General features: G+C 39.5%; 3 protein-coding genes across 6 annotated transcripts; all 3 read right to left on the bottom strand.

Moving 5' to 3' along the window:
* Nucleotides 1–109: 109 nt before the first annotated feature.
* Nucleotides 110–4,266, bottom strand: LOC145703474 (uncharacterized). Of its 4 annotated transcripts, none has more exons than XM_081780838.1 (7): nt 4,062–4,266; nt 1,566–1,750; nt 1,222–1,418; nt 969–1,182; nt 819–886; nt 479–691; nt 110–381 (listed from the first exon to the last, which is right to left on the bottom strand). In XM_081780838.1, the coding sequence occupies exons 2-7, from the start codon at nt 1,636–1,638 to the stop codon at nt 301–303; spliced, it is 846 nt and encodes a 281-aa protein (XP_081636964.1). In that variant the 5' UTR covers nt 1,639–1,750; nt 4,062–4,266; the 3' UTR covers nt 110–300. The 4 variants fall into 4 exon arrangements, with proteins under 4 accessions (XP_081636964.1, XP_081636962.1, XP_081636963.1 ...); XM_081780836.1 differs by having other exon boundaries at nt 3,914–4,265; XM_081780837.1 differs by having other exon boundaries at nt 435–691; nt 3,893–4,264.
* Nucleotides 4,267–5,747: 1,481 nt separating this feature from the next.
* LOC145701220 (b(0,+)-type amino acid transporter 1-like) lies at nt 5,748–7,453 on the bottom strand. Its single transcript, XM_081778446.1, has 5 exons — nt 7,252–7,453; nt 6,545–7,210; nt 6,326–6,499; nt 6,083–6,284; nt 5,748–5,996 (listed from the first exon to the last, which is right to left on the bottom strand). Exons 1-5 carry the CDS (start codon nt 7,428–7,430, stop codon nt 5,748–5,750), a joined length of 1,470 nt encoding a protein of 489 aa, XP_081634572.1. The 5' UTR covers nt 7,431–7,453.
* A 147-nt stretch (nt 7,454–7,600) lies between these two features.
* LOC145702351 (uncharacterized) lies at nt 7,601–8,973 on the bottom strand. Its single transcript, XM_081779574.1, has 5 exons — nt 8,723–8,973; nt 8,282–8,680; nt 7,951–8,236; nt 7,746–7,900; nt 7,601–7,702 (listed from the first exon to the last, which is right to left on the bottom strand). Exons 1-5 carry the CDS (start codon nt 8,952–8,954, stop codon nt 7,614–7,616), a joined length of 1,161 nt encoding a protein of 386 aa, XP_081635700.1. The 5' UTR covers nt 8,955–8,973; the 3' UTR covers nt 7,601–7,613.
* Between the last annotated feature and the right edge of the window lie 5,885 nt (nt 8,974–14,858).

The raw sequence follows: 14,858 nt of genomic DNA, 5'->3' as shown, positions 1-14,858 counted from the left end.
CCCTCTTTTTTGTTCATTACGACATTCATTTGTAAAATGTATCAATAATTGAAACGTCTTGATTGCAAAAGTGAGACACAGAAGACCACCTTTTCCAAAGAAGAAAGTATTGAATGCAATATTTGATTTATTTGTTTGGACAGAATGAAATATTATTTTTTTTTCTTGCTCACAATGGTTTCAAAAAAGGAATCAGGTCAAACTACAGGGATTGAGATTTCGGGCAGACTTTGGGTGATGAGTTCTTGGTTCTTGAAGTTTCGATATTTTCGGTTTTTTTCGGAGGTATTTTTTGGAAGTTTAGATGAGATTGGCGCCGTTGGAAGTGAAGACGGAATTTTTCGAGAGGGTTGAGGAGAGTGTTGGTTTCACGATGCCGGACTAAAAATGGTTGATTATAAAATAATAGAATTAGAAAAGGAGCAATTATAAACCTTGATCATTTCGAGTTAGTGAATGTAAATGTGTTGGAGCTTACATTTGCCTCCGAATAAGTGATTTCAGCTTTTGAAGATCTTCCCTGCTTCGACTGGTTCTTCCAGGTGTTCTTTCTCAGCGAGCGATTGAGATCATCGTCGTTGCCGAATTCAATGTCGTTCGAGATTTCTTCTTTTTCTAGCGGGTTGAAAGATGCGAGATCGGGAATAGATGGAGTCCACCCGCCATCTTTGAATGCAAGAACCATGCTTACCTAAGAAAAATGGAATAAAACTGTGTCAGGCAAGCACAAGGTTTATTTTTATTGAAGGCATTGAGCTCGCCTCACAATGAGACTCTCATTTATTTTAAATGAAAAGGTGCAAATTTAATTTTCTTACCAGGTAAAGAATCGTCGTGATAAATGCAAAGACGCAGGCAGTAATTGCGTTGACGAAGTACTTGTTGTCTGAAAACACCGGTTTGATTAATTCTGACAATACGCTTTTGTACCACTCTCAGTGTGACAGTAGCATTTACAAGGTACTTACAGCCAGTCCCGGAGGCGATTTTCATGCAGTCATCAAAAAACTTTCTGCACTCCTCAGCATGCATCGCACAGTAGGGCTGATTGACGTTGAAGCTATCGCAGGAACCCAGATTGAAGGTGCCTCCTTCTCCGTTTTGCTGATTTCGTCCGATTTCGTAGCCGTATCGGTTCATTTCTTGCATTCGTCCGCGATTTCCGAATGAAGAATATGCCGACTAAAATGGCTTATGAAGAATAAATTTGATTATTCTTACCGATCCAAGGTCAAATCTGTAAGCATTGGCGGCCAAAATGCAAGCAGCGATCAAGAAAAACGCAAAAAGAATGAAATTCAGGATGAAAACCCAAGTTGATTTGTACATGCAGCCAGCGAAGCCCTTGCTATTCATTCCAGTACCGCAAGCTTTTGAAATGAGAATAATTACTGTAACAATCCAGGCAAGTAGCTCCACTAAAATATTGATAAGTCATCAATTTTGATAATTTTTGTAATATGAAAAGCCTTTATTGAGGTCTTTCAATTAAAAAATGATGAAAAATTGAAATCTTTCAGAATCGGATTTCTGTCAGAAAAATGACTGTAGATATTGAAACTTACGAGTCATGATAGCATGAAACGGCGCTGTATGTCCTTGCGTGTAAATCATCCGCATGTACGGAAGGGAAGCCATGATGATCCAAGCAATTGCGCCAAAGACCACTTGAAGGATCTTGAGAATCCCTTCTTTTGATTTGATGAATTGATCATCTACTCCTGTCACGACTGTTTCTGACGTCCGCACGCTAAATATTCATTTTATTTTCCCTCCAGGCGGTTTTTTCGACAAGAGCTAGAAAAATTCCTCAATCGGAAATCTCTTCTTTAATTAAACACTTCTCTCTTACCCCGAGGCAATGTTATATCTTTCCGAAGGGGTGAAACTCAATCGTTTCATAAAAATTACCCGTTTTCTCTGTTTTTATTTATTCAACCGAAAAAATCTCTGCTAAGAAAATACTCGGCAAAACAGCTTTTATAAAGAATATTTTTGTTTATCCTGGCGTTGAGCCTGCCCAGCTCGATTCTAAGAGTCTTATCGTGGCACAACGGAGATCGATGCGCATTTTACCAGTTTCTTTCTCATTCGCATCATAAAAGCTTTATTTCGCATTCACAGACTTTCTCAGGCAGACTTAGCAAAAGAAAATCTTCATCAGTTGAAAGAAAGAAAATCGAGAATTTTGACTTTGTCTCAGTAAAAATTTTGGCCTGGCTCGGTAACCTTGGTGAAAAATCTGAGTCAGGGTCTGACCAGGGTTCTAAATTTGAGGCAAAATCTAAAAGTCTAGTCTGTCCGTGTCCGTGTCCTCCGACAAAATCCCAAGTCTAGTCTGTCCGTGTCCGGATCAAAAAAACGGATTTTTGTCCGGTCTAGTCCCGGACATGTCCGTTTTAGTCCGTTTTTGTCCGTTTAATCTGGACATATTTTTTTTAAAGAAACAGTCTGGTCTAGTCTGGTCTTGTCCGTAAATGTCCGTACAATTTCATGGAGAAAACGAATTTTTATCGAAATAAACCCGACTGGACCAAAAAAAAAATCTTTTAGAAATAAATTTGACCGAAAATACATCGAAAAATCGAATTCTTCTCAAGGCAATTTTAGAAAATCAAGGGACTGGGCTGGGAAAGAGTCGCAAGTTTAATAAGCGACTGCTTTTTTCAGAAGAGGCTAGGCTTAGCCCAAAGACTTCATAAAATTGCTAGCTTAGCTCAGCACAAGGTTTGAAAAGTCGCAAATTTTGGCTGAGCATAAGCACGTGCTCAAATTTCGCGGAGCCTGAGCACGATCGAGGTGTTATCCAAGCTGACCTTAGCTGGCTTTATGAAGAAAATAATTGGTCTGAGCTGAGTTCTCTCGAAATGATCGAGCTGAATGACTTTAGCGGGCTAACCCGACCGGGGTTTGAAATCTGAAAATTTTGCGCGAGCACGAGCACGCGTGAGCACGAGGCTGCTCAAATTTCAGTGAGCATGAGCATGCGTGAGCACGGGATGCTCAAATTTTTGTGAGCATGAGCACGCTTAACACCTTGAGCCGGCTTTTCCCGAAAATTGCTGAGCTGAGTGATTGCTCATTTCACTTGCTCAATAAATTTGCAATACTGGTCCCAAATTAGGACTCACAATGAATTAGCGGAATAATGAAGAACCTAATATTCTAAATTTAACCAATTTTCCCTTAGTCCTCAAAGTTCCGGCTTCGCACCTTCAAAAGACCTATCATTGATAGGCTATCAATTGAAAGTTATCATCGATATTTTCCGGCAAAAAGTCAAAAATTTTGATATTTATAAATTTTTAACTGAAAACCTGGTTTATTTTAACAAATAATCACCTTGGTTCAGGGTTTTTTGAAACGGATTCGAACTCAAGTCGTGCTTTTTACGGATTTTTTCGGATTCTGCCCGGATTTAACAGACACGGACAAAAGTCTGGAGTTGTCCGGATTTCACGGACAAATACGGACAAATACGGATTTTGTCCGGATCTCTACAAAAGTTCGGTCTAGGCTGTCCGTTTTTTCCTCGACCAAAAGACCAAAAGTCTAGTCTGTCCGTACGGACAAGACCGGACAGACACTGATAAAATCCGTACACGGACATGTCCGTTTAGAACCCTGGGTCTGACAGATCTTAAATGAAAAGCCGCGTTGCGGCTTTTTTAAAAACAAAGCCGCGAAGCGGCTTCCCAAAATAAATTTTGCAATTTATTTTAAAATTCTCCCTAAGCAGCTGACCCTGACTCAGGTTTTCTACACAGGATTCAGAGACGTTTTTAACAATCTTTATCCTTCTGTAAGGCTTACAGTGTAAGCTCCAAAGGCTATTTTCTTCTAATACTAAAAACCATGAAAATGATGAATAAAAAAGACTTTTTTGATTTACGAATAAGCAGGATGCGAGTACATTTTCGAATCATTCCTCATGTTTCTTCCCATGTGCGACATTTTCTCTTTTTTTCCAAGTTTTTTGTTTCTCTCCTCGACCTTTTCTTTATTTTTCTCGGTGGCTGATTGTTAGGCTGCTTTTGTTATCCCCTCGCAAATTTGATTACCTCGTCGTTTTTATTGTTCCACTTTGAAAAATTTGCGCCCGCTTTTTTCGAAAAAATTATTCTCAAGCGCCAATTTTTCACAAATTTATCGTGGATATCGATTTTCTCAGCGGGCGGCGGAAAAGGCAAGTATTCGATTTCAAAAAAAGATGAAGAAAAAAAACTTATTTTATTTTTGAGTTTTCTTGTCTAGCGCCCCGTCAAGGTCTGATAAAGATCGAAAATGGGGCGGATGATTCAGAAAAGCGATCGACTGGAACGGTAGATTGGAGGAGGTGATTCGGCGGTCGGTAGAAAATTATCGCTTTTTTATTAGTTTCAAGGAAATGAGAATAGTTTAAAAATATTTATTAGAAGAAAATTTAAAGCAGATGAATTGATACATAGAAAATGAAAAAAGAAAAGAAAATACTATGTTATGAATCAATAACTTATGATAATTCTGAATCAGATAATTTTATTTCAAGCCACAATGTTGTCGTCTTAGCTCAGAATGAATTTAATCACCATTGGCTATTTCTTTATAATAATCTCGGTAAAACTCAACTTCTTCCCTTCTCGCTTCAATGAGGTTGAGCAGTTCCCCATCCTCGCCTTTTATTGACGGATGACAGACTATAAAAAAGAGGCTTAGTTTGCTTGTTCTCACAAGAAAAAGATCTTACGAAGATCGACGCAAATTGCTTGCTTGGTTACATCGCCATATTTATATTCAATTAGATCTTTCTGAAATACATCTTCGTCCAACTCTTCAAGAAATTTCTCGAAAGGAAGTCCATACAACAGAGCTAGTTTATCTTTTTCAAGGAGTCAACAATCATCAACACAATAAATAATACATAATTTTTTTTTTACGCACTTTGAATTTCTAGGGAGGCTGATTTATTTTGACCCGAGCTCCTTCCGTCCCTCCATTATAGCATCGAAATAGAAAAAGATCTTCTTCTTCTTCGTCAGTCAAGTCGTTGAAATGGAAGTAGTCGCATTTAGCCGGTATTTTAAGCTCGTTTCCACTGAGGAAAACATCTTCTCTTATAAAACAGATGGTGTTGGCAAGAAAATTGTTTTCATCCTTGTTTTCAGAGAGAACTCCAAAATAACGATAATGGAATTGATCTTCGTTTCCTGAATGCTGGACTTGTATAAATGAAGGTGCTGTTACGAGGAAATAAAGCTGATCTCTAGCAACTCCGAAACCACATACAAAGTCAGAACATTCATTGAGTTTTCGATCAGGAACAACGTATTTTTTGACTGTTCGGTTTTTTAAAGATATGCGAATGATGATCTCGCTTCCATGATGAGCGCAAATCTTAATTTTTCTGTCGAAACAATAATAACAGTCATCATGGTCTTGAAGAATAATAACATCTTCCTCCCCGACAAATTTGTTAAGCCAATAGTTTTTCAGGCTTGGCAAATCTGATGACCAATGTGACCAAAGTAACTGGTCATCATCGAAAATTTCGAAGAAAATTGATCCTTCATTATCCTCAGTATATTCTAGCCATATTTTCTCTTTCAGCTCATATTTTTTCCTTCAATCATTTGCCAACTTTTTCGACGAAAACTCGAAGCCGCTTTTTCACTCAAAAATGAATTTCTATGCAAGCAATATCTGTTCTCAGGGAAACGACCGACCTTATAAAACAAATCCGGATTCAGTGTTAAAATTTGTTTTGATTTTTATTCGTTTTTAAGCTCATCGGCTGAAACAGGAACAACTTCAAAGTATTTTTGGCAGAAAATCTCGACTTTGTTGTAAATTCCAAAGGGAAGGTCCCAGTCGAGATAGACAAAGGGAATGTAGAATATCAGTCCACCAAAAATGATGAGAGTAGCAAGAAGATATGCCAAGGATGGTTCTTCAACAAGAGGCGCAATGACCAAATACAGCGAGATTCCGGCAGCAAGGACAGGAAGCGGAAGCCAAATCTTAAAAAGCATGTTTGAGCGAATTTTGCTGACAGAGGCGATAAAAGAAAACAAACAAAGAAGCAAAAAAAGCTCAAAAAATTCACCTTGAATTTTCTTTCAACATCACAATATGGCTTTCTGTAGCGGAAAATAATGATAGAAATAAATGTCAGGGCGTAAATTGTCCACATGGCGAAACTAAAGTAGTCAAGAAGATTCTCAATGTTCGACGATTCCGGCAAGACCATAAGAATTCCGATCACAGCGTTGAAAACCACTGCCATCAGGGGAGTCAATCGCTCGTTGCTGAAGATTTAGTTGGGAAAAATGAAATCAAGGAAGATTACCTGAGATAAGCAAGAAATCTTGGGAAGTGCCCATTTCCTCCGGCTGCGTAAACAAGTCTTGCAGACGTGAAAGCTTCGCCATTGGAGGAGCCAAAAGTTGAGCAAGCTACTCCAACTGGGACTATCCAGGCGAAAGAGCCAAAAACTTTTGCACCGAATGTAGTAGCAACTGCTCTAGAAACACAGATTGAAGATTGGGTTGATGCCTCTTGTACTTACGGGCTTTGGAGAAGCTCAGTAGGAGACATGACGGTGAAGTAAGCGACATTGACGAGAAGATAGAGCAGCGTAACTAGAGGAATGCCACCAATGATGACGAGAGGAAAGTTTCTTTCAGGATTGATCAATTCTTGCGACACAAAGTTCAGCTGGTTCCAACCGTCATACGACCACATTCCATTGTAAATTGCCACTGCCCAGGCACTCAAAGAAGGACTTGTTCCTTCAAACGCATTCTCAAAGTTTTCCGTGTTTCCTTTCGCGATTTCCACAAAGCCGCCGATGATGATGGCGGTGATTAAAATGAGCTTGACGACGGTGAAAAGAATCTGCATTCGCTCGGAGGCTTTGACGGACAAGCCGTTGACGATCATGATGAACAAAATTGCACAAATGGAAAGAAACTTTTTCAGCATTTCGGGAGCGTCGCAGCCAGGATAGAATGGGGCGGAAGTGTAGTCAGCAAAAGCAGTCACCATAACAGCCAAACCGGCTGGTTTTGCCATGATGATCAAGGTCCAGCCAACAAGAAAGCCGATAAGACTTCCGTAAGCGTCGTTACAGTAACTGTACTCGGCGCCAGTAGCGTCCACTAAGAGTCCAAGTTCAATGTAGCAAAGGGCACAAAGTGTCGAAATTGCCCCTGTGATAACCCAAATCACCAAACTATAAGTACTATTATCACGATCTCTCGAATAAGCTCAAACCTGGATCCGACAGAGCCACTTTCCTTCAAAATCCCCGTCGGCGACACAAAAATACCAGATCCAATCATCGTCCCAACAACAAGAGCAATTCCTCCCCAAACTGTCAAATTTCTTTGGAGCTTCACTCCTCCCCCGGCAGAGGAGGCTTTTGAGAGAATCGAACTTCTCTTGCTCTCCATTTTTTCGCTTTTTGAAAATCTGGAATGAGTTCTTTATGAGCTCTGGCTATCGTCAGCTTGCTTTCCTGACAGGAGCAAGGACAAATATAAACAGAGCTTGAAATGCAAGCCGCGAAAAATTCCCGGGGGATCTGGATTTCAGGATTTTTTTTATTCAAATGTACAGATTATTTTGTCTTAAATTTATAGCGTGTTCATCGCCACAAGTCTAATATCTCTTGTCATCTTCGTCCCTAGTTCTGGACATGTTCCTTCTTCCCTTGCCAATGCTTCTGAAATCAAACTAAATTCTGCTATCAATGACTTTGAGCTTACCTTCAAGTTTTCTTAGTTTTCTCGGAACAGCTTGCGAAACAAGAAGTGGGCATTTTTGTTGCAGGTATTTGACCACTCGCGCTAATCGTGCTCCAAGTTGACATCCTTCTTCATTTTTAGGGATGAACGCAAGCTCGCAGGGAATCCGATCAGCGCTAAATGAGTACGTTTGAGCACTTAATCTTCGTAAGAACATTTCACTTACACATCTCCATCTAACAAGCATCTTTCTCCGACATTATGAGCCGCTTTTGCCCCAATATCCGCGATCTCTTCAGCCAATTCCTCGAACAATTCCACAGCTCGCTCCTGATCCTTGACAAGACCGAGGCGGGAAGAGAACCATTTCATATTTCGAGAGGCATAGCCGGAGATGCGGCAGAATTCTTTCCTCGGCTTTTGGAAAGCTAAGCCGCGCTCGCCGATCAAAAGAGACAAATCGTCGGATTTTGTGTTTTGATTTGGGCCGCAAGATTTGATCGAAGACCAGACTGAAATTTTGCGTTAGATTATTTACGTAGGAATTTCCATCTTACCTTCTCTGTAAAGCTCCTGCAGCTCGTGTCGATGGCTGATTTCGCAGTCAGCAACGATCTTTCTTGTTATCATCCTCATTTTTCGAATAAAACTCGAAGGCTTGAGCTGGTCTTCTCTGTCCAAATTGATCATCATCAAATCACAAGGAAGCTGTTTCTTGGTTGTCGCGCACTGTCCCTTGAAAAACCCAGAATTGGAAGCGAGTTTTTGTGCGTATTCGAAAATTCGCTCGAGAATCGTCGCTGAATGATTGACTGGACAAGATTCGGTGGAGGAAGTTAGGGAGAGAACATCGGCGAATAAGGGAGTGTTGCACGAAGAAAGGGAGGAAATCGAACACATCGATTTTTTCATCGTTGATTCTTTTAACCAACCGCATGTTTCTGGGTAGTCCATTTCTAGAAGAAAATTGAGGAAGAGCTTCGAAAAAACCGTCTTACGAGGAAAAATGGGTTCAATGAGCAACTTGCTCGGCGGTCCTGCTGTTGGAGGTGGCGTATTCTTAGTTGTAATTGTCGTTGAGGCAGTTGTTTCGAACTCAAGTCGCTTGTGAACAACAAACTCGTTTTCTAGAATCATTCGCATAGGTTCTTGCTGAATAACATGAATTTGGAACTCTTCTGGAATTTTTTCAACTTCGATTCGGGACGTCTCGCCGGAGTTGAAAAGCATTTCGTTCAAAATATCATACCATCTGATAACGGCTTGTTTTGATACTTCTTTTTAACAACACTTGTCTTTCAAAATAAAAGCCTTTCCTGTAAGCAAATCCACTTTGACAGTAGCCTGAAAGAAAATCCAAAAGATTCTTCGTTTGATCAAAAATCTCTTCAAAAGATGCGTCAGGAGAAAATCTCACCAACTCGCATGGAGGTTGCAAAGTTTCAGCAGCGCAAAAACGAGCAGATTCTTGGTGAAAGTCTTCGTCGAAATTTTTAAGCTGATTTGAGAGTCGATTCCAAACACGGGCTGCGGCGAATTTTCCTTCAGCCGCTGCGATTTTGGAGAAAATACCATCAAATTTAGCAACGTCTGAAAGCGAGCACTCCTCCACTTTTTCCCACGTGAAAAGCAGCCTAAATCTCGATCGTCTCTCCGAAGTTGGTTTGATTTCCACTTCCAGAGGCCCTTTGAACACCACTTCTGTAATCGTCGAGAGTCGTTTCGCATTCGGAATGATTGCCGAAATTCCGAAGCCGCCGCGTTCTTCCACGCTCGAGCAAAAAGGGCCAAAGGTATTTTCGCTGTCCCGGATGATTATTGAGTGTTCGATGCAAGCCGGTTCTTTTTGAAAAGAAAGCTTTGAAGAAGCATCGTTCGGAAAATTCAGATCGTAGGTACACGATTCCGGAGACGATTTAAATCTTTGGACGTGAACGAATTTTCCATTCACCTTATCAGAAGAGCCACAAGTTCTTGCGTTTATTTCTCTGAGAAAAAGGCAAAAAACAAAGATTGAAAAAAGTTCACGTTTTAGCGTTGTCCAACACATCGTCGAAACTTGCTTTCTGTCGCTCGGCTAACTGCTCTGGCTGGTTAAATCAGTGTCCGAATTAGTTACCCCAGGAAATTGATTCGAAACAGATTTGTCCGAGCATGGGGCTAACCGCGCCCGGCCGCCGTGGTTTTGCCAGACGATCTGGGTTCAATTTTGAAACGTTATCACTAATTAGCTGCAGTTGCATTTTGCTGATGAAATTATTTTTCTTACTTCTTCTTGAATGAAGGGGACATTTATCCTTAATGGAAATAACAAGCGACAATTTTTCGATTCTTTTATTTTTTCATATCAATTTTGAATTGTTTTATCACAAAATATGTATTTTTCATCGAGAATGACGATGCTGAATCGCCATCTTTTGCAATCTGAAAATTTTAGCTCCAAGTTCGTTGACGATACTTCCTCGTCGTTGAAGCTCAAAGCCATAAAGCTCCTTGTTCAAAGCCATTCGATCAACTCGTGCAAGCCTCTAGAAATACGATACGTTAAAGAAAATTTGGAGATTCGTTACCTGGTAAGGCTCTCCACGGTAGAAAGTTGTTTCTGGTCTAAAAAATGCCTCAGAAAAGGCGAAGATCATTGCGATTATTTTCATTGCTGTTTTTTTGTTTTGAGATATTCGATATTTTTTATTTTGATTGCTGTTGATTGTGATAGTTCGAAACACGCGGCCGCTTATATACAAAATTTGTTATACAATTTCTTATACAACTCAAAATAGAATGATATGATAATTGCCATAATTGCCAAGTCTTTTCTATTTTGAGCAAAAGAAGTACCGAAAATATCGTTTTCCAACACCTTTCTTCGGCGGATTAAAATAAGTGGCCACTTATCTAACTGAAACGGTACTTCCCATTGAAACTTTCTATTTTGAACGATAATTGATAATTGAACAACTGGAGCTGTGGGAAGTTGAAAGTATTTTTGTATCACGATTTTATTGGAGACAGATTTTCATTGACATCTAGTTTTGTTTTTTTCGAGTTTGGCATTTTTGAGGATGGTGAGGATTTTTTGTTTGCATTGATTCTCTTCTTTGACAGGTCCTGGGTAATAACAATGACGATGGATGTTAAAAATTAAGGAAACGGGAACCTGACACTGCTTGAGTTGGACGTATATGTCAGAGTTGACACCTATAGCCGCACCGATCATCGGCGAAGCCAGATGGGACATTAATTGCGGCGCTGTTTAGCCGGGTTAAGAGCGATGAAATTTTTCTTCGAAATAAATTGGAAAGCGAAGCCCTTAACCTTGTTCTGATGAGCGGGACTTGTTGCACATCATCATTATTTTCACTAAAATTTTTCGCATAATTTTCAATTGCATTTTGGACAATTATTTTTGGGCAAGATTTGATCGAACTGGTTTAAAGAAGACTTGTCAAACGAGCGCTGAATAAACCCAGTTGATCAGGGCTTCTTGGCCGCCATTATCAAATTGGTATTCGCCGAGCGCGGTGTTTTTACCTATTATCATCAAGATGGCCAGGACGACGACGAATAAAAGGATTATCCAGCCTAGGCAATCGTATGCCGCCGTGCACTCTGGATGAAGCATTTGCGCTTTTTAACAGAATAAATAAAATTTATTTTCACTCACAGCCCCACTCCCCTTAGTCAAGACTAATGGCAGGACCTTAAATAAGATTTTTGCTTTCATTATGAAAGAAATGTATTACTGTCGATAGGCAAAAATGCATTTGCAAATATTCATATATTCAAGCATATAATCCAAATATAATAAGGAAATACAGCGTTATCGGGTTAAACATGTTCAAAATAAAAGGCCATTATCTTATTTTAATGCGAGGGTTCAAATCATCATATTCCGTTCATTTTATCAGGTAAGCAGCATTTTTTTCTGACACAACTTTCTGTTTCTGACTAGACTCGACTAAATTTTAGTCACTAAAATTATTGAAAATTATTCAAAGTCGATAATTTGAAATATAAACAGACAACGAACGATTGACGATTGAGTGTGCCTGGATCTCAGATGGGACAATTGGAAAAGCTGGATTAGGCGCTAAATTAAGGCTGCCTTTTACAGATCGCGAATTGACGCGGTCGGGATGAACTTGAATTAGCAAAAGCTTATGATAGCGATAATTAACCGAATTTCTCAGAAGGCTGTCTGTCGCAAAAAAGCTTAACCAACAGCCAAAAGTAGGTCCTCGTTGGCTAATGGGTTTGTTCTAGGCGTATCGGGGGTAGTATGCTTTGGACAAGTCAGTTTTTTATCCTCAAAATGAAATTTTATTCTGTTCCTAGTTTATCTATCCAAATAAGTTCTTCATCACGTTTTTGGTCAGGAAGCATTCTCGTTTATTATTTGAGTTTTTTCTTCTGATAATTCTTTTTTTTTTCTTAAAACCAAGTCTTATTTAGTAAAGAATATTTTAGTGAAGTTAAAGGAAAGTTTTCTTACACTTTGAAGTTAAATTTTACCAACTGAGTCTCTTCTGTGATTTTCTCTCTTCTCAATTTTTGCAGTCTTTCTTCGAATTTTCAGTTTTGTTAAAATAGCAGGAAAGATTGAATCTTTGGTTTTTTTCTTGGTTGAGGGATCACTGCTCTGAATCAAAATCGTGCGTCAAGATATAAAACCGAGCCTCAGCCCTTTTTTCCTTCTTTTTTTCTCGCGCTCTATAGATAAAGTCTGTGGTGGCGACCTAGCTCGGCTCACAACAGATTAGCATGAGCAAAGAATGAAAGAAGATATTAATATATTTAGCTATTAAACATATTAAAAGAAGCTAGGTCTGCCCTCCAAAGGATCATGTTGCTCCGTCTATTTCGCTACTTTACTATAAATTGATTTTTATTCTGAAAGACCGTATTCGTTTGATTGAGCGTTTCCCTCAAGAAAGGTTTTGTTTGAAAATAGGAAATAGTACACGCGAGTAGAGAGAGAGGAAATGGATCCGAAAAAGCCGCTCATCTGGATTATTCCGCTTTTGATATTGGCCGTTGCGATTGAGCTTTTTCTTCTTCAGACGACAACACAATTCGGAGGGTATATTTTCGGAACGGCTATATTTAGGATAAGCCACTCGGTATATCATTTTTAAATTGAAAAGAAACAGAACATAACCCTTTCTCGATAAAATTTTCCTGATCTTGAACTTTTAAAGCCTAAATAAAGGCGGACCTATTTTGATCGTCGCATGTTTTATTCCCATTCTCGCCCAGTGGTACTCAATTAACAAGCGCCAATTTGAGTTCTCCACGAAATCGGGTGGCTCGATGATGATTCGTGCCGAGCTTGGGATCTACTTTGTGATCATCACTTGTTACGCTGTTTATGAGTTTTCAGGACTCATAGCTTTTTCAGGTTCTCTTCCTTGATTTCATGCTTAAATATAATATTTGTATAGTTTCGAAAAGCCCCCGGCTTCTTGAATGCTCAGCTTCGAGTTCAATAGATGGAATTCTCGGAGAATCTTGCAAGTTTTGTAAAGAAGAAGTTCAAGATATCAGAGATTTTCAATGCCAGAAGTTTGAAAACTACAAAGAGCAGCGGAAGTTACTGTCAAAGCGGAAAGAAATAACAACAACAGCTGCACCTGAATTTATTACTGTTTGCGATGAACGACTTTGTAGAAAGGTAAGATAACCTAAACGAGTCGATTTCTCATTTTATCAGATTCCAGCTCCAAGGATCAGGCTCAAACAATTCGGAGGAGACGAAATTCCAGTTATTCCAAATTTCAATCTCGCTGGTCTTTCACCAGAAGACGAGCAGCAAGATGTCTTTCTGTTTTGCAATAGAACGCAGCTAAAAAATCCAATAGATATTGTGCTGCAATCGATACCAGATGATATTCAAAGCTATCTTGTGCAGAGCTGTAAAGAAGAATTGCCAAAATGCTTTTGCATCACGAGACCGATTCTCAAACTTGTCAATTTCTTCATCTTTTTGATGCCGATTTCGTTTTTGCTAGTGAAAACCGACGCCAATTCTATTCCAATCAAAATGACAGGTACAAGGGGTGTTTTTTTTGACTTGCTAGCGCGTTTTGATGAATATTCAGAATAAAATCAGGTTCAACTAGGTCCGGAAACGACCTTCTGAAAACTGAAATCAACTCAATTCTTCATGATAAAAAAATATTTCAGACGCCGTTGCGATTAAACTTGCTGCCCTCGAAAATGAGTTCCACCCATTCACGGTCAAATATCGAAACCTCGTCCAATTCATCTATGCCGGCTCCATGAGATGGTTCATTTTCTACATCTTCCTTGCTTCGCTAAAAGAAATCGTCATCCACACAGAAGTTCAGTTCGCAGCGCCTCTTTGGGTTCATAAATGCAGAGGATGGGATTTGTTATTCGCGCTTGTCGGATTAATAAGGGTCAAACACGGATTGAAGACGAAATAGCTTGATGGTTATTTGACCCGATTAAGGTCGGGGTAGTTTACTTGCGACTTGATGCTGTTGTTTCGACTGCCAAACCAAATGGTTCTTTCGTGGCTCCGACAAGCATTTCGAAGGTACAAAATTGAGAGTTTTTTTTATAAAATAAATATTCTTAGGAAAATCGCAAGAAAAAATTCCTGGACAGCACCATTATTATTTCCCTGATCATTATGTTTTTCTATAACATCCTTCATCTCGTATTAGCGGGGTCTGCAATGAGCATCAGCTCTTGTATCTTTCATCGAGAACATCGAGCTGAAATGACGAGGTAATTATGCTGCTGTTTTGTATTTACGAAAGTTCAAGACATCAATGGTATTTCGAGCCGCTTACAAAAGTCATTATGGAAAAGGGAGTCGAGCCATGCCAAATTTATATGGGAGCGTTGGTTATTTTCATTATTCTCCCAATTCTTTGCTGTAAGCAGATAGAATGGTGGCGAGAGAAACTCACTAAATTTAGGTCTTTGGCTAATTTTTGAAACTGGAAAAGCAGTTTATATTTCTTCGAGTCAATCTTCGTTGGAAAAGGACAACATCGATGGATTCCGAATAACCATGGACAGCGCTCCCAGCTCAACAAGAACCAGCAGCTCTGAGGTAAATTTGAGCCTATGTTTTTTGTTGAACAAGGTATTCTTAGGAACCTA

Source organism: Oikopleura dioica, chromosome PAR (assembly GCF_907165135.1).
Source record: "Oikopleura dioica chromosome PAR, OKI2018_I68_1.0, whole genome shotgun sequence".
Classification (NCBI taxonomy): domain Eukaryota; kingdom Metazoa; phylum Chordata; class Appendicularia; order Copelata; family Oikopleuridae; genus Oikopleura; species Oikopleura dioica.
Note: the sequence above shows the minus strand (reverse complement) of the source record. Positions and strands in the feature narration are given on the sequence as shown.

Excerpts from the sequence above, each read along its gene's own strand:
- LOC145701220 (XM_081778446.1), bottom strand. The coding sequence starts at position 7,430 with ATGGAGAGCAAGAGAAGTTCGATTCTCTCAAAAGCCTCCTCTGCCGGG. Across the intron at positions 6,285-6,325 it reads AGATTTCTTGCTTATCTCAG|CAACGAGCGATTGACTCCCC; the intron begins GTAATCTTCCTT and ends CTAAATCTTCAG. Across the intron at positions 5,997-6,082 it reads ATGTTGAAAGAAAATTCAAG|ATTTGGCTTCCGCTTCCTGT; the intron begins GTGAATTTTTTG and ends ATGCTTTTTAAG.
- LOC145702351 (XM_081779574.1), bottom strand. The coding sequence starts at position 8,954 with ATGCTTTTCAACTCCGGCGAGACGTCCCGAATCGAAGTTGAAAAAATT. Across the intron at positions 8,237-8,281 it reads GCAGGAGCTTTACAGAGAAG|TCTGGTCTTCGATCAAATCT; the intron begins GTAAGATGGAAA and ends GCAAAATTTCAG. Across the intron at positions 7,901-7,950 it reads TGCTTGTTAGATGGAGATGT|CGCTGATCGGATTCCCTGCG; the intron begins GTAAGTGAAATG and ends GTACTCATTTAG.
- LOC145703474 (XM_081780835.1), bottom strand. The coding sequence starts at position 3,954 with ATGTCGCACATGGGAAGAAACATGAGGAATGATTCGAAAATGTACTCG. Across the intron at positions 692-818 it reads TCACGACGATTCTTTACCTG|GTAAGCATGGTTCTTGCATT; the intron begins GTAAGAAAATTA and ends CATTTTTCTTAG. Across the intron at positions 382-478 it reads TCACTTATTCGGAGGCAAAT|TCCGGCATCGTGAAACCAAC; the intron begins GTAAGCTCCAAC and ends AACCATTTTTAG.